Source organism: Nothobranchius furzeri, chromosome 12 (genome assembly GCF_043380555.1).
Source record: "Nothobranchius furzeri strain GRZ-AD chromosome 12, NfurGRZ-RIMD1, whole genome shotgun sequence".
In the NCBI taxonomy this organism is placed as follows: domain Eukaryota; kingdom Metazoa; phylum Chordata; class Actinopteri; order Cyprinodontiformes; family Nothobranchiidae; genus Nothobranchius; species Nothobranchius furzeri.
This window is the reverse complement of record NC_091752.1, coordinates 15,713,198-15,735,483: the sequence shown is the minus strand read 5'-3', so window position 1 is coordinate 15,735,483 and position 22,286 is coordinate 15,713,198. Positions and strand designations below refer to the sequence as shown.

At 43.7% G+C, this 22,286-nt stretch overlaps 3 protein-coding genes across 4 annotated transcripts in view; 2 read left to right on the top strand and 1 right to left on the bottom strand.

The window, feature by feature from the left end:
• Positions 1-5,700, top strand: part of micu1 (mitochondrial calcium uptake 1) — a 38,955-nt gene extending 33,255 nt beyond the window's left edge. The window contains exons 10-12 of the mRNA XM_015944507.3: positions 3,197-3,305; positions 5,080-5,169; positions 5,309-5,700. Coding sequence (XP_015799993.1) covers positions 3,197-3,305; positions 5,080-5,169; positions 5,309-5,469 — 360 coding nt within the window. The 3' untranslated portion in view covers positions 5,470-5,700. The remainder of the gene's footprint in view (positions 1-3,196; positions 3,306-5,079; positions 5,170-5,308) is intronic.
• Positions 5,701-8,311: 2,611 nt separating this feature from the next.
• Positions 8,312-14,714, bottom strand: nolc1 (nucleolar and coiled-body phosphoprotein 1). Of its 2 annotated transcripts, none has more exons than XM_054750185.2 (11): positions 14,324-14,476; positions 13,981-14,036; positions 12,827-12,971; positions 12,618-12,747; positions 12,412-12,539; positions 12,181-12,319; positions 11,478-11,783; positions 9,622-11,391; positions 9,423-9,535; positions 9,225-9,308; positions 8,312-9,130 (listed from the first exon to the last, which is right to left on the bottom strand). In XM_054750185.2, the coding sequence occupies exons 1-11, from the start codon at positions 14,432-14,434 to the stop codon at positions 8,972-8,974; spliced, it is 3,141 nt and encodes a 1,046-aa protein (XP_054606160.2). In that variant the 5' UTR covers positions 14,435-14,476; the 3' UTR covers positions 8,312-8,971. The 2 variants fall into 2 exon arrangements, with proteins under 2 accessions (XP_054606160.2, XP_054606161.2); XM_054750186.2 differs by having other exon boundaries at positions 8,932-9,130; positions 9,225-9,285; positions 14,324-14,714.
• A 160-nt stretch (positions 14,715-14,874) lies between these two features.
• On the top strand, positions 14,875-20,761 carry mrps6 (mitochondrial ribosomal protein S6). The gene is made up of 2 exons (XM_015944509.3): positions 14,875-15,322; positions 20,642-20,761. Exon 1 carries the CDS (start codon positions 14,984-14,986, stop codon positions 15,314-15,316), a length of 333 nt encoding a protein of 110 aa, XP_015799995.1. The 5' UTR covers positions 14,875-14,983; the 3' UTR covers positions 15,317-15,322; positions 20,642-20,761.
• Positions 20,762-22,286: the final 1,525 nt, after the last annotated feature.

The window sequence follows — 22,286 nt, the reverse complement described above, 5'->3', positions numbered from 1 at the left end:
GAGCCGGCTCCCTGTTGGATTAACCAGAGTGAGTGACACACACACCGCACCTGCGGACTCCTGAGCCACTAAAACGGCTAAATGTGCGCGTGCAGCGTGCTAAACACACGAGCAGCTTGCCCCTGATTGCTGTGAGACCGGGTTGGGGGGTGGGGGGTGCAGCTGTGGTTGGGACAATTATTACATTAATTGATGGACTTGTAAATAAATAGTTTATAAATAAGGTAGAAATAAGTTCCTCACGCTGATAAATAATAACTAATCTCTCTGAGGACACGGTGCTAGTGCACTCTCCAGCAGCACATTGACACGACTAAATACGTATTATGCAACATTTTGTGAACATCAATTTATTTGCATGTATTTGTTATAAATGCCACTGTATAATTCTTGCTGTCAGTATTTGCAAGATATTGGTATTTGGGTCTGTACTGTTAGACTTAAATGAGTTAAACCAAGGTCTATAGACCTTGGGTCATAAACTATGAGCTATAAGTATATTGGTCTTTTTATACTGGGAATCAGGAGTTATTTTAGTGATCATCTTGTTTCTTATTTTTGTCCTGATTGTGCCCTGAGCAATTTTATGACTGAATAAAAACAAATAAAATCAACATAAATTGAAAAATCGTCCTAAATAATCGTGATCTCAATTTCAGTCACCATAATCGTGATTATTATTTTTGCCATAATCGAGCAGCCCTACCTAGCCGTTTATTTTAAAGAGACAATGTGTAGTTTTTACCATTCATTTCTGGAAATGTCCATCAAAATGTTGTTGAAATGAATGAGATGATGCCCAGCTGTTGAAAAATATTGGCGGTTTCGTAACATATAACCATAAAAATTAGGTCTAAAAAACATGGGAGTGAGTCTAAGTCTCTGGACGACATATTAGACGCCATGTTTCCTTCTACGGGAGCCCATGAGGACAAAATGTATTTACTGATTTGTAACAAACGGTTAGAAAACTTTCACCATTCTGAAATGTTGTTTTACACATTTGCCTCTTCACTTGTTGCCGGTGATGAAGGGGAGTTAGATGTGCTCTATAACCCCGGGTTTCCACGGGAGCCATCAGCAGCACGTTACTGCAGCAGCACGTCTTGCTCGCGTGAGCTGCTGCTTGGCCCTTCCCACGAGACGCGAAGCAGCAGGGGAGCAGCTGTCACCGACAGAGCACGAAGTCACACGAGTGACTTCGTCAGTAAACACAACAACAAGCAGGAGAAAACTACAACATGGTTTGTGTTTTATGTTCTGTCCGTTTTATAATCGCCAATACGGACCTGAAAAACAAAGGAGACCGCTAGCTAGGTGATAACTTCTCACGGGGCCGCAGTTAGTAACCTTTTTTAAAAGTAAAGCAACCGGAAGGCAGTACGTTCTTTATTCTGAAAATCTCGGGAGCTTCTCTCCATTTCCGTGTCCGATTTCCTGTCTTTCCTTCCCCAAAAATGTCGAACTTGACCCGTTTCAGAGGCGTCGCGCGTAGAAAATAGAACCGGCGCGTAAAGGCCGCGACATGCTGCTCCTGAGATGCGCCGGCTCGCGCTGCTGACGGCTGCTGACGGAAAAGGTTCTGTTGACCACAGCGGTTCCTATCAGCAGCTATGACGTGCTGCTGACGGCTCCTGTGGAAAGCCGGGGTTAGCCTAATTTATACACGCAACGCCATTATCCGTCCTTTCGAGGGCTCTACGACATGCTCGGAGTCAAGCTCTCTTTTCTAAACATCCGTCCGTCAAGACTGAGAACGCAAGCTTGTGATTGGTCAGGACGCCGCTGCCGTCTACACCGTCGCCATTGCGCCCTCAAAAACATAAAGAGAGCCGAGGATAACTAGCGGCAGACACGGAGAAGCTTGAAGAATACCTCGCGTAAAAACTCTAAAAATATGAACGTTTATTCCCCCGTGAATGGAGCAGTGAAAAGATACGCAGGAAGCGTTTTATCCGTGGAGGGAAATGACGGGAAACGTGGGTTTAGAGATGGCGAGGTGGAGGAGGATGAGGGACACGTTTGTCTGTGTTAAAAAGTCTCTTAAATACAAAGAAACACAATATATACACACTACCTTGGACCTGATACATGACAGGATACCACAGGACAGCGCTACGCCCTCTGCTGTCCTGGCGGGGAATTGCTTTGCCACACTCCCCAGGAGACGGAGAAGAATGAGGGCTAATTGTCTCCGTCCATGTGGGCGTGTCTCTTCCCTGTGGAGCTAACGGAGACGTATAAATTAGGCTTTATTTTGCTCAAGTTTGAACTCCCCAGGGCTTTTTGATCCTAATGGGCATCCATTGGTAAAGCCTTACTCCAACACCAAAATACTGCTTGATTGCAACGCTTTAGGTATCTACTGCCCCCTATCGCCAGGGAAAACACATGGTCACTTTAAAGGGAGACTAGGCAGTTTTGGCATGCTTTTAGCGCCCCCTAGTGTCCGTTTAGTAGAACTGAAAGCAAAAATGATCTCGCTGTGCGTGTATCTTTTAAGCAGATCAGATTATTATGCTCAATATAAATATTCATTATGTAAAGCTAAAGCTGTCCCCACTTTAACCAAAGGAGCTCTTCTCTCTAGCGTAACGCGCCCCGTCAGTCAGCCTAGTGAAGTCAGACCCAACAGGTTCCTAACCCCCAACGTCTTTCAGAAGTCTGTCTACGTTGTTAAAACGTAAGATGTCATTTTTATTTTACACTTTAAAGTCAGATGGCGGTGTGATGTACGGCAAAGCAAGAAAATAACCCGTACGCATCCGGCCCCCCCACTCGGCGCTCCACGAGTCTCATCATTTACCCGATCTCGTGTCACGGTCCGTGCTTTAGGTTCACGCTGACCGTAAAGAAGAAAAGTGTTATTTACCGTCCAAGAACAGATGCTGACTTTTCTTTTCAAATGAGCTGAGCAGCAGCTGTGTGTGTGTGTGTGTGTGTGTGTGTGTAACACTGTCTGTTCCCCGGTCCGTTTTCAGCGCTGTAGTCATCCATGTGTCAGAAGCTTCTGCCCACTTCCTCTTGTCGTTTGTGTCTCAGAGCAGAGCTGCTCCCAGTCGAGGCCTCGCTTCAGCTGCAGCTCTTGTCATCACAACATTTGGCAGATTGTTTACAGGATCTCTCCGCTTTTAAGGGCCTGGTTGAACCTAAAGAAACTTTTTCCTTTCCTAATGTTTCCTTCCACCCCCTCCAGGGCATCACTTTTGTGGAGGTGGAGAACTTCTTCACTTTCCTGAAGAACGTGAACGACGTGGACACGGCTCTCAGCTTCTACCACATGGCGGGAGCCTCTATAGATAAAGGTACGCCCACTTTGACATTCTCTCCATCCTAATTACTTCCCTTCAGACTTAGCTGTTGTCACTTTCATCCTCTGCCGCTCAGAGCTGTTCAAGCCCTGCCAACCAGATCTGCTTCCCACATCTCGGCTTGGCTTTCCTCCCAATCCTACCTCAGCCGTTCTTCATCTGTTTGTCCATCCATCCGTTTCTACCACTTCTCCCCTTAGGCCTGCAGTAGTGTGCACATTTAAATTCAAGTGGGGCTGATGCACACATGACAGATGACTTCCTGCTTACAGTACAGGACTGCTGAGTCTGTCATCATAAAGGGCCACTGAATGGATGGTGGGCACTTTGCTGACCGGTCAGTTCATGGCTTCCCCAAAATAGGATGTTTTAGATTTATTAAAAACAAATATACTTTAAATAACATTTTCAGAAATTTAAAGCCTAAGTTTAGGATCTCGTTCACAGAATCCGTGTCATTCTTGTTCTTAAATACGATGAGTCATTCTGAGTTTCTCATTCAGGCTGAGCGTGAAAATAGTTTCACCCCCATCGCCTTCATTAGCCGCCGAAGGTAAATGTACGGGGAGACGATCAGGTCAGAAAAGCCACTCGGACTACAGAAGGCTGTGTTGATTTTGCAGCCAGGAGAGAGCAGAGCAGTCTCGGCTAGTAAAAGCTAACCATGGTGGAGCAAACGGGTAGTAAAAAGCGTCACGTTGCTGTTAACCAATCAGAGGTGAGACGTTTACAAATCATGAATATTAATGAGTAAGACTTGTAATCCTGTTCCCCCGCCCCACACACACATACACACACATACACACACTCCTCCGACATACTTTATTTGTTGAACTAATGAGTGATTAAGAGCTGTTACAGTTTAAGATGGAGTGTAGAGCCATTCTCAATCTGAAATTATCTTTTTAAAATATCACAAATCTACTCTGAAATGAAATCAGTGAATTTTGTTTAGATTTTTCTCTGAGATGTGTAGCTTTCTAATGTAGAAGGTGTCTGAGTGAATGAGTCAGGCCTTCGTTGAGCTTCCAACCGTGTCCTGTCTGCACATCTAGCTACTGATGGAGCAGCTGCGATGCTAACAGACCCCGTTTCCAGAATCTGGCTTCAGCTGCATGCGTACACACTTAACGAGCCACGGCCGTGTGTCGTCTTGTTTGTCAGCGTGTTTTGAAAACATCATCCTGCTTCTGGCTCATGGGCCGCTGCCAGGCATGAGTCAGCAAATTATCTGCATGTCACTGTTGTCCCCTTGCTCTTTCAGCCTGGAGGAGCTCTCCTAATAGTTGCAGTTTAACATCTTTGCTCCTTTTTCTCCTCTTCTTGATCTGGCGCTCCAACCCGGTGATTTCCCACCCTGTCTGTACTTCCTCATATGTGGGCGTTCAGTCTGGAATGCCTTTCTGAAGGCGACAAAAGCAGGCCTCTGATGAGATCCTTGCTGTGATTTCAGCTCAGGTTTTCTCACCATTTGCATCAAGGTTCATCAGGATTTTTATTATTTATTTCATTTGTCTGCACTTTGCTCCTTTCCTCATGTCTATCAGAATCTTTTAATTAATAGTTTTAAGTAGGTTTTCATCCATTTGTGCAGCTCTGTACCCTCCCTGCTCCTCTCAGCTGATCTCCCACGTGTCGCTGGTGAAAGGAAAGCCTCGCCTTTTATTGATCCAGACCAGTTTGAATCGTGCACACAATCTCATGAGCCTCGTGTGTGTCCTCTCACACCTTTGTTCCTCCTAAACAGTGATTTTTCTCCATCTCCCAGTTACCATGAAGCAGGTGGCCCGCACGGTGGCTAAGGTGGAGCTGTCGGATCACGTGTGCGATGTGGTGTTCGCTCTGTTCGACTGCGATGGTGAGTCTCTGCGCCGTATGCAATCCTGAACACAAATTGCCTCTGGAGGTGAAGAAATTTCCTCCTCTTACTCTCCTTTCCTTTATTATTTCATCATCTCTCTCCCTTGTCCGTCACCCTTCTCCCTCTCCCCCCACAGGGAACGGCGAGCTTAGTAACAAGGAGTTCATAGCCATCATGAAGCAGCGGCTGATGCGTGGGCTGGAGAAGCCCAAAGATATGGGCTTCACTCGTCTGGTGCGTGCCATGTGGAAGTGCGCGCAGGACACGGCCTGGGACTTCGCCATGCCAAAGACGTAGTGGTCGACTTTCGCCTCGGTGGCCGTGCAGCGAAGCGGAGGGAAAGGCGGGCGCTGTCGTCTGGAACATTTGGAGAATTCATGCAGACAGTTAATGCATCAAACTCATTAGGGCTGCAGCTCTGAGGGCCGTCACCAATCATTATTGCATGCTGCTGTAATTCAAGCTAACAGTTTTGTGACTGAAGCATCCTGATGCAATGCAGTGTGTCTCAGAGGCTCCTCCAGTGTGCCCGCCTAAAGCTTTATGGGTATATTTAAGAGTTAGGGTTCTTTTCTCCATATTCTATAAACGAATGCAGCTTTTTTTACTTCTACAAACCCAAATGTTCCTTTCTGTATTTAGCAGCCAAAAGAAACGGATTTTATTTGACTTCCTGTTTCATTTGGACAATGCTCGGTTGTGTCTGCTCACTCCTGCCGCAGTAATCCTCTGGTGTTTTCTTATTATTGCTCAATGAAACACTTTATATAAACTAGATGTTAAAAACGCTCTATCAGGATGTTTTAATAATAATAATATATACATAAAAAAAGTGATGGAGTTTTGTGTTTTTAACTACCGTGGTCTGCTTGACTTGCTTCCATGATTTCAACTTTCCTTTTGGACCTGCGGGAAGTGGCCGTCAGGGATTAGAGAGACGAATCCACGGAGTCATCGATTAAGTCGTTTGTCATGTGTAATGAAGTGCAGTGTTGCGTGTTTAAGCTAAAAACACGCCCTTTGATTACATCTTTTGGCTTTTACTGTGTTCATGAGGGACAAAATATGGCTGTGTGTTCAGGAGCAGTCAGCTACTTTGGCCTAATTGAAATGGAGAAGACGGACCGTGGTCGGCCGCTGCTGCCCATTAAAAGATTGTCCCGCAGCCCGTCCACTCACACCGAGCTGCATCCGCCTGGAACGGAGCTGACATGCGGAAGTGGCTCTCAGGAGTTACTGCCGGTTTGCAGATTCGTCCTCTGATCAGCTGTCCGTACCCGTGTTCTTCTCAGGGCTTAAGGCTAGAATTAAGTTCACATAGAAGGTTTAAATCATTTCTAATTTGGAATAGTGTTTAGGAAAACATCTGGATTCATATTCAACTGAAATTTTCAACTTAAAAAACTCAACAGCTTAATATGCACTGTTTTTTTATTTTTGCTGTAAACTTCCATAAGCAAGTCTTCCGTGTGAAACCCTGGGTATTCCCCCACCCACCACCCACCCCCACCCCCCTCGGGGCAAACACTGAATCAGCTAAATGTTGTCAGACTCGGAGGATGGAGGCTAAATTTAGAAAGTCTGCAGGCTTTCCTCATAAATCAGAGGCTCCTTTGGCATCATGGCTTCGTGATTAATAACGAAAACTTTACCAGCATTTCCTAAATAAAGCAGGATTTTGGTTGTGCCAGCTCAGTAACTTAAAGGAAAACGAGTCACGTTTTCTAATTAATACGCTTTTAAATAGCTGCGGTTGTCAGGATTGTCCAGGCTGTTCCTCCCAGAGTTGAAATGCATCCACTTAAGCTTTGTGAGTGATGGATGACAGGAGCTGTCAGAATATTAGCTAATTTGCCACTGCAGTGCTGTTAAATATTCAGCTGTGCTCCAGACGTGATGGTCCTAAAGGAAAACTGTCTGGAAGACCGCAACATGCTGCCTTCATAACCAGGAAACGTGTTCAGATTGAAGCCTGATGAACACAAACGACTTCATCCTCATAGCTGGTGTACTGAGGAGAAACGATGGTGTTTGTGACCTATTTCTAAGTTAAAACAGTTGGTTTATAAAAAACATTTATGAAGTTCTTTGTTTGAAATCTATTACATGAAAGGATTTCAGCAGTTTTATTCTTCACACTTTCAGTACCTTCCAGAATGAGCCATTTCCAGGTTCTGTCACTTAAGAAAACAAGCTGGAGCTGGCCATGCCCACTCATCCCTCCCTCAGGGTGCTATAAGCTGAGAAGCTCTGATATCCAGGAGGGGCACAGAGTAGAACCGCTGCTCCTCCAGCAGCAGCTTTCTTTTCCCTGTGAGAAATGGTTTTATTCTGCTTTACCCTTTTGTGACATCACAAATGGGGACTTTTTTATATGGTTTGTTTTAGACATAATTCCTAAAACCAACACTGACAGAAAACAGATGTTTTATTTTCATGTTTGGAGTGTTTATAGAGACAGAGACACACATGACAACACAAAAGGTGAGGTTTGCATAATATGTCCTCGTTAGGAAAATTTCTTAGCTCGTGAAACTAATCTGAGGTAAAAAGTGGGCCACATCTTTGATAGATCCAGTTAGTTTGGCTACATATTACAGCAGTGTCCTCCTTTTCTAGCTGAGTGTTAAACAGGAGCAGAGTATTTGTACACCATTACTACTCCATTAGTACACTCCGACAGGCTTTACTCTCCCTGGTGAAACCGGACCCAGATCTGTTGCAGCCCACTCTCAGAAAGGTCCGTGGCATCAGATGACTGCTTACATTTACAGCTGTAACCTCATGCTGTAGCAGGGGGTTCCGCCGCCATCTGGTGGCTCAAATGAACAAAGACTTAATAATTAATCACCTTAATTTTGAAGCATTTAAAATAAATCATAGCATTAAACTAGAGGCTCGACATTAAGAAAAATATCTAACTGGTTATGTACAAAATTCATTTGACATGACCTGGGCTCTTGATTGGTGCATTTCCATTTCCCTGAGCTGTTGTAGCTCCTCACAAACTAAATCACATTTCTTCAAATATGAAATTATGTGCAACAAACCTCTTTAATGTCCTCATATGGAGACACAAGGCCTCTAGAGGTAAAATCTCTGTACCAATTTAAAATCACTCAAAATTTCACACCAACAATAAATTTCAGGCTTTTATTCATTTTGAATGATTAAAAAAAGTTTATACAGATTTTACTTGAAAACATGCTTCTGAGACCACGAGTAACCAAACAGGAAGTGCAAACATGGGCATCTCAACATCTAGAAATACAACTAGTGGTCCTTGATTTTCAAACAGAATAAAACTTTATAAATATACAGTATAAAACTGTTTTATTTAATGTATTTTTTATTCTAAAAAAGAAAACAAGACCAAACACCCTCCAGATCTAAACGTGGACAAATAAAAACAAAACAAACTGATGCAGATCAGAGAAAACAAAAACCACAAACCAGGAAGGATGAATGGCTCTTGCTCATGGATGGCTAAATAAAAAATTATTCTACACAATGACAGTAAGAACAATCCTAACTTGAGAATGCGGTACACAACACAAACGCCGGCTCAGTACCTTTAACTGGTGGCCTGCAGCCACCTAGTGGCTAAAAGAGATCATCACATGATGTCACAGCGGCGAACATCTGCCTCGCTGAAACCGTTCCTGTCATCTCAGATCAAACATGGAGTCTGACCCAGGTTTATACTTTGACAGTGCTGCAGTGATGATGTCAGACTGTTTACAGGAAGCTAAGAGGACACACGGATTCCTGACCACAGCTAAAAACAGCCAGAGGCCCTTCAGTCACTGTCAAACTTGATGGAGTTGACGGAGGTGGAAATGGCTCCGCCTCGGTAGCTACCCCTCTTCTTCTTCGTCTTTTCATGACGGAATGATTTGCCTTTTGTGAACCTGAGAACATCATTGGCTTTCTGTCCCCAGTCTCCGTTAGATCCACGCTGGAATCACAAAAATGAGATTAGTGAAACTGCTGGACGAGTCCACAAAAAGGAAGAGTCACCCGGAGAACATTTGAAGCAGGTATCGACTCACCTTAGCATCAAAGGAGTTATCTGCAAGACGGGGATCCACCTCAACGTGCTCTTCCACTATTCTGCGGAAGGGCACATTGGCAGACTGAAAAACAAAGGAATTTCCATCATGCCTCGTTCTCTATTTGACTTTAAAACTGCTTCTATTCCTGATCTGTTTCGACTGAAAATGCTTCGTTAAGCCAACTCTCCTACCCACCTTCTTATTGGCTTTTGGGAACGTCTGAGGTGTGGTAGTCACTTTCTTGGTTTTCGGGGTCATCTGTTCTGTTTCTTCCTCTTCTTCATCTCGTTTCCTCTTTCCATTGGTACCTGAAGAGTTGCCACATGTCACATGATGCACAAAACCCAACATTTAAACATAAGATCACGTCATCTTCAGCCAGTTTAAAACTCACTGTTGCTCATGGGGGTGTTTGGTGCAGTGGCAGCTTTCTGTGGAGCTTCATCTTCCTCTGAAGAACTGTCCGAGGAGCTGCTTTCCTTGTTTTTAGCTGCAGGGGTTGCCTTGGCTGCCACAGCAGCTTTTTTACTACTTTTGCTGGCCTCTTCCTCCTCTTCAGAACTGCTGTCACTGGATGAAGACTCAGCAGCTTTTGCTGCAGGTTTGGGTGCCTTAGGAGTTGCTGCTTTTCCGTTTGTGGCTGCAGGCTTAGTGGGGGCCTCTTCTTCTGAGCTATCCGAAGACTCTGAGCTGCTCTCTTCTGTTTTTTTACCTGGAGCTGCAGTTACTTTCTTGGCACTAGCTGCTGCTGCAGGAGCAGCCTTTTTGGTTGCTGCTGGGGTTTGCTTCTTGACTGCAGGTTTGGCAGCTTCCTCTTCAGTGTCTGAGCTGTCAGAACTGCTCTCTGCAGCTGGTTTTCCTGCAGGTGTAGCAGGTTTTGAGGTAGGGGTCACTGGTTTAGCCGCTGCTGGTTTACCCTTGACTGGCTCTTCCTCAGAAGAGGAGTCAGAGTCAGAGCTGCTTTCAGCTGCTTTAGCTGCAGGAGTAGCAGGATGCGATGATGTGGCAGCTTTTTTCGCTGCTGCTGGCTTTGCTTTGGCTGGCTCCTCTTCATCCTCTGATGAAGAGTCAGAGTCTGAGCTGCTGTCTGCAGCTGCTTTAGCTGCCGGAGCTGCTTTAGCTGCAGGAGTAGCAGGCTTCGATGTTGTGGCAGCTTTTTTCGCTGCTGCCGGCTTTTTCTTAGCTGACTCCTCTTCATCCTCTGATGAAGAGTCAGAGTCTGAGCTGCTGTCTGCAGCTGCTTTAGCGGCAGGAGCTGCTTTAGCTGCAGGAGCTGCTTTAGCTGCAGGAGCCGCTTTAGCTGCAGGAGTAGCAGGCTTCGATGATGTGGCAGCTTTTTTCGCTGCTGCTGGCTTTGCTTTGGCTGGCTCCTCTTCATCCTCTGATGAAGAGTCAGAGTCTGAGCTGCTCTCTGCAGCTGCTTTAGCTGCAGGAGCTGCTTTAGCTGCAGGAGCCGCTTTAGCTGCAGGAGCTGCTTTAGCTGCAGGAGCCGCTTTAGCTGCAGGAGTAGCAGGCTTCGATGTTGTGGCAGCTTTTTTCGCTGCTGCCGGCTTTTTCTTGGCTGACTCCTCTTCATCCTCTGATGAAGAGTCAGAGTCTGAGCTGCTGTCTGCAGCTGCTTTAGTGGCAGGAGCTGCTTTAGTGGCAGGAGCTGCTTTAGCTGCAGGAGCTGCTTTAGCTGCAGGAGTAACAGGCTTTGATGATGGGGTAGCTGTTTTCGCTGCTGCTGACTTTGCTTTAGGTGACTCATCTTCTGATGAGGAGTCTGACTCAGAGTCTGAGCTGCTCTCTGCTGCTGGTTTGGTTTTATTAGGAGTCACAGCTTTTCCACCGGTGGCTGCAGCTGCAGGCTTTGATTTTGGTGTAGCTGCTTTAGCCGCAGCCGGCTTGGCCTTAACGGTCTGGTTTTCATCTTCAGAGGAGGAGTCAGAGTCGGAGCTGCTCTCTGCTGCAGTAGGTGGCTTCCCAGCAGGCTTTGAGGCAGCAGCAGCTGTTTTAGCTGGTGGCTTGGCTTTCACTGGTTCATCTTCATCATCAGAGGAATCCTCCGAGTCTGAGCTGGTCTCTGCTGCCTTTGCCTGGGGTTTAGAGGCAGCAACGGGTGCCTTTGGGGTTGAAGGTGTAGCCACTGGTTTTGCTGGAGCCTCATCTTCAGAGCTGCTGTCTAAATCAAATAAAGAAAAAGCACAAAATGTTTAGAATGACATCAACCAGAAATATCTTTGAATATTCATTTCTGGTGTCTCCTACCTGAGCTCGAAGAGTCCTTCTTGGCTAGACTACCCTTGGGTGGTGCAGGTTGGGCTGCAGGCTTCTTTACACTCTTCTTAGCCGCTGCCGTCTCCTCCTCTGAACTGGAATCCTCCTCTGAGGAGTCATCTTCAGCAGCTTTTGCAGCTGCAGCTTTAGCAGGAGCAGCTTTAGCAGGAGCAGCTTTAGCAGGAGCAGCTTTAGCAGGAGCAGCTTTAGCAGGAGCAGCTTTAGCAGGAGCAGCTTTAGCAGGAGCAGCAGGAGCGTTCTGGATTGTAGCAGGAGGTGGGACTGCGCTGTAGGCTCCTAACAAGACAGAACTTACTGTGTTCTTTATTCCACATTTATCCAGATCTAAAAAAGTATCTGACAGCTACAAGGTTAGTGCTAGTTGGTACCCTCTGCTCTTCTCCATCACTAAAGCACTTTGACTGACCCCACCCCTTTCACCCCATCTCAACTAAAGCAAAAAATTAAACCATTTCAATAGCAGAGCTGTCAGAGTGCATTAAATCATCTAGAAGTTGACCACATAATCATTTCTTTAAATTATCCATTTGAGCATAGTCTTATTTCTGTAGCCTATTTACCATTAGCTTGTATTAGTTACTGAATAAAGTACTTGAGGAAGCTTCACCTGCATCACAAAACTAAAACTGGGACATAGATGTCATCCATCATTAGGACATTGACAAATCCACACCTGGTTTGGGTTTTTTGCTTGGTGGAGCTTCATCCTCAGATGAAGAGTCTTCACTGCTAGATTCAGCAGCCGCAGCAGGTCCTTTCTTAACCGGCGCAGCTGCAGGAGCCTTCTTCACTGGGGTCGGTTTAGCTGGAGTCTTATGGAACAGGAAAACTCAGACATCAGAGTCTGCTGTGGGTATTAAACACAGTAAGACGCACCACTCTATTTGGATTCCTTTTAGCTCACCATGGCTGGCTCCTCGTCTTCAGAATCAGAGGAGCTGTCTTCACTGCTGCTGCTCTCTTTCTTCTTCTGAGCTGCAGCTTTGGGAGGAACGACTGTTTTGGGCTTCGCGACGGCAGCAGAACCAGCTTCTATTATTCAGAATAAAGCATTTAAATGACATTCCTGGTGATGTTATGAATTTGGTCTGTTGATGACGTCTGACTCACTTGGTGCAGCAGCTTTAGCAGGTTGTTCATCTTCAGAGTCAGATTCTTCACTGCTGGAGCTGCTGTCCTTCTTTCTGGTGCTGCCAGCAGCAGCAGCAGCAGCAGCAGGAGGAGGTCCTTTAGCAGGAGCCTAAACATAAAAACAGTATTTTAACACAAGCAGTGACAAGATCCAGCAGAAATAATCCATCTCTGACATTTTCCCCCACCTTTGCAGGTGCCTTCTCCTCCTCTGAGTCACTCGACTCTTCACTGCTGGAGCTCTCAGCGCTGGGCTTTGCCCTCTTGGCTGATGGACCGTTGATGGCTTCAGCCTCATCGGAAGGTGCTTTTCGCTTCTTAGCCTCAGGAGACCTTATCAAGCAAAGTGAATTCTATCACCATTTAGAAATGATGCAGATTACACCCAAAAGGCTTTTTTATCCAAGGTTACGATCAGAATGACTGGTGTTAAGATCACAGTCCAAAATAATCACGGTTATTTTACGTGCATTGATGCCACATCAGTCTTAATGTGTATAAATGGTAAATGGCCTGTATTTGTATAGCACCTTCTAGGGTCTTTTTGCCGTGACTGTTTGTGTGGTGAGATTAGCTTGGGCTGTACACCCCCCATGTTGTGAGTGCAGGGGCTTGCAGTGGCCTAAATACCTCAGAAACTACCAATCTTTCCCTTCTTGCAGTGAGATTTCAGCCATGTTTTTCTTCACAACGTTAATAAATCATGCAAGCATAATCTTCTGCATAGTGGTTTTGCTGGAACCTCATGGTTGTGGTTTTTCTCCTCCACAAAAACAAACAAAACAAAACATTGGCTTCACCCCATCTAATTGTACGCCAAAAATATTGAAAATTTTGCCCTCAGCTAAACAATGTAGTTTTCTCAGAACACAAACTAACATATGGTTAAAAAAACTTTCTAAAGATTTCCAGTCACTTAAGTAATCATCCATCCTAGTATCTTTATCCATGTTCATCATTATGTACTACTACTACTCTTAACTGCCATGTCTTTTCTAATCAATTTCATCCCAAATTAGCTGTCACCTGCCCAGGTGGCTGGTGTTAATGCACACTGTAACTTTAATACTTAATAACATTAAATGTCTGTCAAACTATTTACGAAATTATTAGATGTGACAATCAAGAATTTAAGGGAATTTTTTCTGTTAAAACAACATTGATTAACTGCTCATGGCTAAATACAAATATCTACAGAGACTTTGATGTAACCGAGTTAAGATTAACATTTTGTATTGCAGTGTATTCATATGTATACACTGACCCACTACTGCTTGAAAATGTTTCTTTGTCACAAAACTTCAACATTTAAAAGATATTAAAAAAGGAAAAGGGGGCTTACGTCACCCAGAAGTTGTAGATGTTAACGAGGCTTTCTTCATTTTGATCTTGAGGATTCTGCAGAAAACAAAAACAATTTAGGAAAACATCTTCATTCATTCCAGCGGTCGTTCCTGATTTAACGACAAGTCGCTGTAACCTTCTACAAATGGTATTCTTAAACATCATGAAAGACTTAAACATGAGTTAGTTTGGCAACAAGTGGCTGCTGATACAACACCGGCGACGTTACACGTGCTAGCTGACAGGGCCTCACGTTCCCTGCACGTTAGCTTAATGTAAAAGTAACTAAAACTAGCCAGATCTAGCAGCTGGCGGGTAAATACTTAAACTACGATACTCACAACTTTAGTCTGTTTTAGGAAATGTTGTGCCGCTTTTGTGAACTTGTTCTCCAACAGAAACGAATAAACGCATTTAAAGAGATCGCTGGGGACCGACTTTGACTCCGCCATCTTCACCACGCTCCTCAGAAATGGAAAGGAAGTGATCCAAGTGCGCATGCGCCTTATGATAATGTAAACAGACGTCTCGGAAAAATGATGGTTCACTCGGTTTGAAATAAATTAATCTAAATAATAACTTGCTTTCCATGCGTCAAGATGGAAACACATGCATAAATAATTATGAGAATATCTATTATTTTAAAACATGGATTGTAAATATGCCCACAGTGTCAAAGCAAAACCTCTGGGTTTTGATTAAAAAATGGCACGAAGTGAGTCCTCTTTCGATCATCTGAAATTCAAATTTTACCGAAGCACGCTTATAAAAATTAACATTTTTTATATTGTTGAAACAAATAAAATATATGTTTTAAACGTTTGACGCTATATTTTAACAACACATGTCTTATATTTACTTTTGCGGGGTTTTTTTTTTTACTCCACGCATGCATTTACGTCATCAAAAAGGGCCTTTCCCTCATGGTTGCCTTTGAAAATGTTCGCAGCTGAGTGGTAGCTGCATTTACACGGTGAAAGGAGGACGAGTTCATCGAAGCCATGCCTCGGTACGAGCTGTCGCTGATCCTGAAGGCGATGCAGCGGCCGGAGACGGCGGCTACCTTGCGGCGGACGGTGGAGACTCTGATGGAGCGAGGCGCGGTGGTGAGGGACCTGGAGAACCTGGGAGAAAGGCTGCTACCGTACAAGATGACCAAACACAACGAGAAGCACATCAGAGGGACTTACTTTCTAGTCGACTTTTATGCAGCTCCGAAAATCCTCGAAGGCTTGTTGGATCACCTGCACCGTGATGTGGACGTAGTGAGGCCCGCTGTGCTGAAGAAGGACGAGCAGGCGCCGAAGGCCAACTGTTGTGTCCCCGAGCAGTAACTGGAGGTAAGGAATGACAAAAAGGGCCATTATGCTATTTAAAAATACAAACTGCAGCTGTTCATAAGAGGAAATTATTCAGATGGTGAAGTTAAGATCTGGGGTGATTTTGTAATAAATGTGGAAGGATTTAGGCAGTCTTAGAATTTTTATTTACTGTTAAAAAGAGCCTAAAATGACCAGAAAGCTTTATAAACACTTTACCTGCTTGTTGAAATACAAAAATAAAGTTGTAATAAATGACAACAGAAAAATCCCAGTTTTTAAATCACAAAACTTGTTTATGTCTGTTTTTCCAAGTAACACAGCAACTTATAGGGTAACAGGAATGAGAAAAATGACTAATGTATACAAGACAGTGTGGGTACTAATCAGAGCAGAACAGTCAGGTGCAAACACAACAACTCAAAGTGACTGGAGTGAGCAGTCTTAGGATTGTTTTTCATGGGTCCAACTGCAGAGGGGATGAAATAGGTTCTGGTCCTAATAGATGGGAGCCTCCTGCCAGATGGGAGCAAGTCGAAAAGACTGTCCAGGAAGAGACGGGTCAGCTGTGATCTGACCTGCACGCCCCAATGTCCTGGAGGTGTACAGGTCCTGTATAGAGAGCAGTTTGCAGCCAATGACCTTCTCTTTCAAATGTCCAAACATGACAGATCTGATGCAAGGCTTTTTGATATATTTTAGTTTATTTGGAACAACTTGTGAAGTAGTAATGTGCCCTGTGTAGTGAACATAAGCTGTCTTCCATCACTTCACTCAAGGCTTACTTTTCTTATCCACAGATCTTTATACATGTTTTATCACCATAACAGCAAAAATACATATTAATACATTACTAATGAGATCCAGCTGCTATTGGAGACAAAATAAATATGGCGCTTTTCCTGTTACTAACTTAAAGAGCAAGTCACCCCATACCAGAGTCATATTCCACTCCTACTTCCTGTTTGAAAAATGCAACAAATGCTGTTGCCTGGCAGACCGAGAGGGCGGAGCCACTTAAAAATACACACACACACACAGGCTCACATGGCATTGTGACATTATAATGTACCAGTTAATTTCATAGTGTACTTTTTAGCCAATAGCGATGGCAGATTTAAATTCAAATGTGGCGCAGAGGTTTTACCTGACAACGGCACGACACTGACCGTTTTTGGCAGAATATTTAAATTTTTACTAAGATGCTCTAAAGTGCCAAAATATTGACTACATGTGTCTGCAGCACAATTAGACATTCATTTATATAGTTTATCTTAGGACTGGGCGATATATCGATATTCTTTAAATATCGGTATAATTTTTAAACAAGATATAAGATGACTTTATATCTTTAAATCGATATAACTGGCCAAACTGCTATGCTAGCGATTAGCCGCTATGCTAGCAATTAGCCGCTATGCTAGCGACATGTTGCTCCGTCTCTAAGCGGCTATTACGTGTATTCTCACAAGTTTGCTCAGTCTGAGAGCCTCTGGGTAAATGTGCTGCTCTAAACTTTGCATTTGGCCTCCTGGTTTTTAATTATTTGGGGACGTTCAATGCCAACGGAGTTCTGTTTTCCATCCTGCTTGTGCGGAGAGACTAGCCAAACCCCTCCCTCCCCTGTGTAATGAGGAAACGGCTACGGAAAGCCGGAGTGGCCAAATGACCTGAAACATATTGTAAGGGTTTGAATAGTAAACTATAGGGTTACCGTTTTATTTTGAAGGCGAACTCAACAGGTGAGAAATGTTGTTCCGGTTCTGTTTTTTTCCGCTCTGGTTTGCTATGCTAGTAAATACTCCGTTACGAGTGATTCTGATGAAAAAGTTGAGTTTGTAAGGTGTGGGTTATGGCGACAGTAGCCCGAAAATAACACTCATAAAAGAGCAACCAGAGACTCTGAATCATTACAGTATAATTGCTGATATGAGCCAACACTGCTAACTAATAACTAACAACTAGTTAATAACTAGTTTTTCTAATTACTAATAACTCCATGGTGCATGACCCATGTGATCTTCAGTAGATGCAATTACATCATCGTACATTTAGCTTAACAAGATGGATTTTTTTTTCTCTGGACAAGACCTATACAATATGGGCCACCTCTAGATGAAATTTACATAATTTTACATTAATTATAAATATATAATTAAAAAGTGCCTGTGGGACATTTGATACACCTCTGGCTCTCAACTGTGTGTGTGTGTGTGTGTGTGTGTGTGTGTGTGTGTGTGTGTGTGTGTGTGTGTGTGTGTGTGTGTGTGTGTGTGTGTGTGTGTGTGTGTGTGTTAGCAGACAGCTGTACCTGTGTTACTAAAGCTCAGACTGGTAGAGAATAGGTACTACGGTTAAAGTTTGACAAGAATCAATACATTTTTATGCATTTTTCTCAAGAGCTTGAAGTGAGTTAACTTGTCAACAGTTTACAGGAGGAAAAATATCAAGATATATATCGTATATCGGAATTCAGCTTAAAGATATCGAGATATAAGTTTTGGTCCATATCGCCCAGCCCTAGTTTATCAGCAAAAAAAGTTGATTTGGGGATGGCTTGCTCTTTAAATTTAAGTACTTGTAATTTTTCTGAGAAAAAGTTTAAAATTTAAGAAGGCATTAGGGGATGTTAGTGACCTAAAATGTTTCAGTTTTTCTTTTTTTATGAGGGGGGACACGGCATATACCAGTATACCGTAAATCCTCTAATACAGGCCGGTATTCAATTAAAGGCCGGGTCTCCAATTTTTGGCCGGTGCCGGAGTCAGCGGAGGTAAATAATGGCCGGTCTCTTATTGTGGCCGGATGGAATGTGGTAACAAGCAAGTACGAGCATCCCAGCGGCAGGGTTGTAGTCCCCAAATCAACCAGCAGGAGGCAGTAGGGGTTCACGCAGACCTTTATTAGGCTTTTTCTTCAACGCTTTGAACCGCTACAGACACGATCCTCTATCACGCTCCTACCACACAGAGTCACGGTGTCAGTTAACCATGCTAATTCAACCCGCTCCACAGAACACACATCACCTTCCCTGTGGCTTACATAACACTCACACAACACGCAAATCAGCACATAGGAACTAGCAGAACGATAGGAAACACATATAACACAATACCCAGAATGCACCTGGCTTACAACCCCAGCCAGGTCATTACACTATCAAGTTCAAAGAGAACGTGCTGATTATGCTGCAGAACACTCTGGAGAGCAGCAGTAGGGGGTGTATGAACTACAGTAATCCCTCGTTTATCGCGGTAGATGCGTTCCAGACCTGGCCGCGATAGGTGAAAATCCGCGAAGTAGGGACTCCCAGCATGCCCCTCGCGGGGATTCCCTTCACGTCGCACCTACGTCACAAACCGCGGCTATAAACGGAAGTCGCCTTTCCAGCTCACCACTCAGTCATCGTTTCTTCAGATTCATGATCAGAGTTTCCAACCTACCGATCAATCCAACGAACTATCAGCTCATAGTAAGTTATCTTACTTACTTCTGGAAAGCCCGGCATTTCCGTGTTACTTCATTGACACTCGAACGCTCGGGGGTTTCCTAGATCAGCCGGCGTTTCACCGACGCTATCACTTCCGCGTCTGTGAAACCACGCTCCCTATTGAATTATCGTATGATCACATTCTCTGTGATCAGCAACGCGCTGTGCCGGACCGTAGGTACTGACACGCGATCGTTCATGTCGGTTCATTTCCTTTAATGTTTTCTGTCTTTTATTTGCGCCTGATGTGTATCGCTGCTGTGGAGCGGGGCGCTTCACCTTGTCCTCCGACGCACAGATCACTGATGCGGCCGGCAAGCAGGGAGCGCTCAGCTGTTTTAGCGGTCGGTAGATCTGCCTCCTGAGCACGGCCACAGTAACAATCAGGTGTTGCCACCTCAAAAACTAATTTAACACGCGATCGTTCATGTCAGTTCATTTCCTTTACTGTTTTCTGTCTTTTATTTGCGCCTGATGCGTTTCGCTGCATGCTGTGGAGCGGGGCGCTGCGGGCATCACCTTGTCCTCCGACGCACTGATCACTGATACGGCCGCCAAACAGCGAGCACTCCGCTGTTTTTAGATCTTTTAGAACTGCAGTTCAAAGGTAACTCATGAGGTGAATATATATGAACCCAGGTAGCAGTTTTTCTTTAGGACTGAGCGGAGATGCAGGAAGATAATAAACAGACAGGACAGAAAAATAGTCAAATAAAAACAAGTTAGTTTTTGTACCTGGTGGTTGCAACAAACAGACACCATTGAAGGTCATCAGAAGTGAGGAACAGAAAATGAAATAATTATTTTAATGTTTAGAGCAGCAGGAACTCCGAGAGGCTGCAGGCGCATCAGTGAGTTTGCTGCCGCTGCACAGGGAGAGGGGGGAGAGGGCTGAAGCAGAAACTACCGTTGTTAAAAGAAATGTGTTTAACTTTGAAAATGTGGGCGCAATTTTAATTGTCAAAAACTCCAGCGAACCATTAGTTCATTTTGCTCAAATAGAAATAGAGGCCTGCCTCTAATACTGGCCCTCCTTCCAATAAAGGCCTGGAGCTTGATGAGCTTGAGTCAAATACAGGCCCTGGCCTGTATTAGAGGATTTACGGTATGTTTATATCGGTATCAGAAATTAAGAGTCTGACAATATCAGCATCCTTCTTTTCAATGCATTAAAGCGCTGAATCATCTGCTCTGATTTCCATGAGATTATGTATTTTATATTATTTTATAGACACCTACCATAAATACCTCAAGCTCAAAGAAAAACATTTAAATTGATGCCAAAATAAGAGTAGAAATTCAAAATGAAGGTTTTTTTTCCACAGGGCTCTATTTAAAACACCTGTCCTAACCAGAGCGAGATGTTTGTAACCAGAAACTGAACATGCCAGTTCTTTTGACTTTGTGTCAGCAGTCATGTGATGTCATGAATGTTTACTTCACTACTTTCTTTTATGACACAGCAGTTTTCTTAAAATAGCAAACATCTTAAAGTAAGTCAGAAAACATTCCAGATAGTTAAAAGCAACTCAACCAAAATGATTATTAATGAATCTATGTGCTGTTTTTTTGAGTCATTCATCCAAAAGCTGTTCACAAAGAAGGTAAACAACCCCACAAGATTTACAGCTTCTCTGATTCTAGGTCGTCTTTTGTAGACAAACTCTCTAGAAAAGTAACACAGACTGACTGGTGCTTCTGTTATTGTTTTGCAAGCCTTTATTATACATATTCCCATTTATACTAGTGACTCTACTTTTATTGTCATTCATAGAAACGTGTCTTTTACTTGTTTGATTTTGGGCTGATTGTACTCTAACCGTGTGATGTTTGTCCAAATTGTTTTACAGGTTTCCACCTCTCCTAATCTGGACAGAACAGAGCGCAGTTTCTCTCCTTGACCTTCACAGCGCTATTGACCTGAATTTGGATTGAATTGTCATATAATAAACATTTTTTTCTAGTTTTAATTTGTTTATTATCTTATTTTAAGGCATTGTGAACTGTGTGGTTATTATAGTAATGTAAAGGCAGTTATTGACGGGGTATTAATTTGAAAACTATTCACAGATGAGAAATGACAATCTGTATTTCGCTCTGATGAGTTTCTGTCTCGAGGTCAGCTTTAAAAGGAGACGTATCCTACAAAACTCACCTTTTACATCTTTTGTGCTGCCGTTTGGGCCTCTTCTGCCTCTAAACAATCGAAATGTGTTTAAAATCTGTCAATCTATTTTCTGTCTGTGTTTGGTTTTATAAATTATAAAACAACAATGAGCTGTTTTGAAAAGCTGCTTCTTATGATGTCACAATGTAGAAAATTGGCTTAGAAACCTCTCCCCCAATCTGCCGATGCTGGAGGAGCAGCGACTAGACTTGGAGGCTCTCCCATTTGCATGAGCTCCATCCCTCATAGCAGCCAATCAAGAGGTGAGTGAGGGTGGCCAGTAAACAGCTTGTCTTCCTTAAAGAGCAAGTCACCCCCAAATTAACTTTTTTTATGATAAACTATACAAATGTGTGTCTAATCGTGCTGTAGACACGTGTAGTCAATAGTTTTGCACTTAAGTGCATTTTAGTTCAAATTAAAATGTTCTGCCTAAAACTGTCAGTGTTGTGCCGTCGTCAGGTAAAAACTGCGCTGCAGTTGAATTTACAGTGGGGCAAAAAAGTATTTAGTCAGCCACCGATTGTGCAAGTTCTCCCACTTAAAGTGATGACAGAGGTCAGTAATTTACATCATAGGTACACTTCAACTGTGAGAGACATAATGTGAAAAAAAAATCCATGAATTCACATGGCAGGATTTTTAAAGAATTTATTTGTAAATCAGGGTGGAAAATAAGTATTTGGTCACTTCAAACAAGGAAAATCTTGCTCTCACATATCTGTAATGTCTTCTTTAAGAAGCTTTTCTGTCCTCCACTCATTACCTGTATTAATGGCACCTGTTTGAACACATTATCTGTGTAAAAGACACCTGTCCACAGCCTCAAACAGTCAGACTCCAAACTCCACTATGGCCAAGACCAAAGAGCTTTCGAAGGGCACCAGGAAAAGAATTGTAGACTTGCACCAGACTGGGAAGAGAGAATCTACAATAGGCAAGCAGCTTGGTGTGAAAAAAATCAACTGTGGGAGCAATTATCAGAAAATGGAAGACATACAAGACCACTGATAATCTCCCTCGATCTGGGGCTCCACGCAAGATCTCATCCCGTGGGGTCAAAATGATCATGAGAACGGTGAGCAAGAATCCCAGAACCACACGGGGGACCTGGTGAATGACCTGCAGAGAGCTGGGACCACAGTAACAAAGGTCACCATCAGTAACACACTACAAAGGCAGGGAATCAAATCCTGCAGTGCCAGACGTGTTCCGCTGCTGAAGCCAGTGCATGTCCAGGCCCGTCTGAAGTTTGCCAGAGAGCACATGGATGATACAGCAGAGGATTGGGAGAATGTCATGTGGTCAGATGAAACCAAAGTAGAACT

What these genes read in the sequence shown, in the direction of transcription:
- mrps6 (XM_015944509.3), top strand. Translation starts at nt 14,984, where the DNA reads ATGCCTCGGTACGAGCTGTCGCTGATCCTGAAGGCGATGCAGCGGCCG.
- nolc1 (XM_054750185.2), bottom strand. Translation starts at nt 14,434, where the DNA reads ATGGCGGAGTCAAAGTCGGTCCCCAGCGATCTCTTTAAATGCGTTTAT. An exon ending in GAAGGACTCTTCGAGCTCAG is followed by an intron (nt 11,392 to 11,477) that starts GTAGGAGACACC and finishes TATTTGATTTAG; the next exon opens with ACAGCAGCTCTGAAGATGAG. An exon ending in AAACACCCCCATGAGCAACA is followed by an intron (nt 9,536 to 9,621) that starts GTGAGTTTTAAA and finishes GCAACTCTTCAG; the next exon opens with GTACCAATGGAAAGAGGAAA.